We start from the raw sequence: 1,808 nt of genomic DNA, 5'->3' as shown, positions 1-1,808 counted from the left end.
CGCGCCACCTGAGTTGGTCACAGCAATTAATCGTAAGTTCATGATACGTCCCCCAGTTGGCAGGCCGAGGGCGTTAGGAATATCATCTTCTGTGTCGATGCGACAACACAGTGAGATGAAGAAGAGACGGTCTTCTGAGGGATCTAATTCTGCGGCAAGTGATGGTTATGCGAGTAGCACTGCTAGCGGTCGTAGGGCGCTGACGCCGGTTCCGAGGCCTATATTGAGTAGTCCTAGAGTACGAACGATGACTGGGATAGTCAGTCCTCGTGAAGAATCTTCGAGGCGGCCGAAGAGCGCGAGTGAGGAGCCGAGTAGAGGTAAAGGAAAAGGCCGTAGCAGATCTACTCCTAAGTGCGATCCACCCTCAAGAGTCCAAACGATATCATCGAGGGTTGAGAGCAATCCCTCAGCGGGAGGCTGCACGAAACAGAGGGAGAGGAGCAGTAGCCGAGATCCGGCTGATAGAATGCGCCCTTTCTATATGAGGCTGGGCTCTCAGGCAAGGATGGAGGCCACGACGGATAGTAAACGTAGTGGTGAGGTGGTAAGTGGAGGTGTCACGAGAGGAGCCACCAACATGAGGAGGGTGAACAGGCGAGTTGTGGGAAGAGTTAGTACTACTAGTTGTGCACAGCAGAACGCCGGAGTGATTGAAATAGGAGTTGATGGGGATACCAAGGCGTCACCAAGCAGTGATCTGGCGCTGGGGGAGCTCAGCCCAGTGGTGGGCGAGGAAAGCCGGTGGCAGAAGCAAGTCGATAGCTTGACGGTAATTAGGCGATGCGAGTGGATGATATGATTGATATGAACTCAGGCAGCCCTGGGAGAGAAGGACGAGCGGATAGAGTCGTTGCAGAGACAGCTGAAGGAGCAGGAAGAGACCGATAAGGCACGATGGGAGGAGATAGCAGCGCTGAGAGCGGAAGTGGAAAGCAGCAAGAGTGCACTCAGGAAGGTTACCAGTAGGTGAATGAGTAGTGACTCTTGGAGCACCCTTAGCTCTAGAGGAGTGTTTAATGGTTCACATGCGAACAACAGCGTGATGGTTAAACTGCTATCGATTGACTACCCATACGTTTACTTCTAGCATACTGCCTTCGAATTTCATCGCTACCGCCCTACTGCGCCAATCACTTGCGAGTTCCTTCTGTGATGAGAAGGACCGTGCTCAGCGATAGACTCTATCGTAGAGTGACTGAGGAAGCCTCAGGTAGCCTGAAGAATCAAGTCAGAGCTCGAGAGGGAAGACTACAGAGTCTGATGGAGGAGTTGGAGAGTAAGAAGGGCGAGATAGTGGATCTCAACACACAGCTGGAGGAGGCTAGGCAACAAGTCGTTCTTCAACAAGAACGGCAGAATCAGTTTGTTACCACCGAAAGTGGGTCTTCTTCTTCTATCTTCACCGTGATGGGCAGTTTGAACAGGAGCCAAGGCGGACAGAATGGCGGAGAAACTCGAGCGGAGCGAAGCAGAGCGACGGGCGGAGGTTAACGAGTTGAACTTATACTATCAACAGGCGGTAGCGGGAGGAGATCAAGTCGTGGAGTGAGGCTCGAGGAGTTCGTGTCAGCTCCACGATCTGCGGACTCAAAATGCTGCTCATGAAGCTACTATAAAGCAACTAGATGAAAGCCTATGTGATATTAAGAGACTTCTATCAACCAGAGGTGGTGAGCGCAGGTCGAACCAAATGAACTCTCGATTGTGATGAGTGATCACAGCAGGAGAGACACTCGTTCGACAGTCCAGTAGGAGTAGTTGGTCAAGAGAATCGATAGTAGAAGACGAGGAGCTTGAAGACCACA

At 51.9% G+C, this 1,808-nt stretch overlaps 1 protein-coding gene across 1 annotated transcript; it reads left to right on the top strand.

Moving 5' to 3' along the window:
* Window positions 1-640: 640 nt before the first annotated feature.
* Pmar_PMAR016854 (hypothetical protein) lies at window positions 641-973 on the top strand (the record flags this gene model as incomplete). The annotated part of the gene is made up of 2 exons (XM_002764607.1): window positions 641-772; window positions 818-973. Coding segments are annotated over 2 exons (288 nt in total), but the record flags the coding sequence as incomplete, so codon positions are not given.
* Between the last annotated feature and the right edge of the window lie 835 nt (window positions 974-1,808).

This window comes from Perkinsus marinus (genome assembly GCF_000006405.1).
Source record: "Perkinsus marinus ATCC 50983 genomic scaffold scf_1104296976628, whole genome shotgun sequence".
NCBI lineage: Eukaryota > Perkinsozoa > Perkinsida > Perkinsidae > Perkinsus > Perkinsus marinus.
Note: the sequence above shows the minus strand (reverse complement) of the source record. Positions and strands in the feature narration are given on the sequence as shown.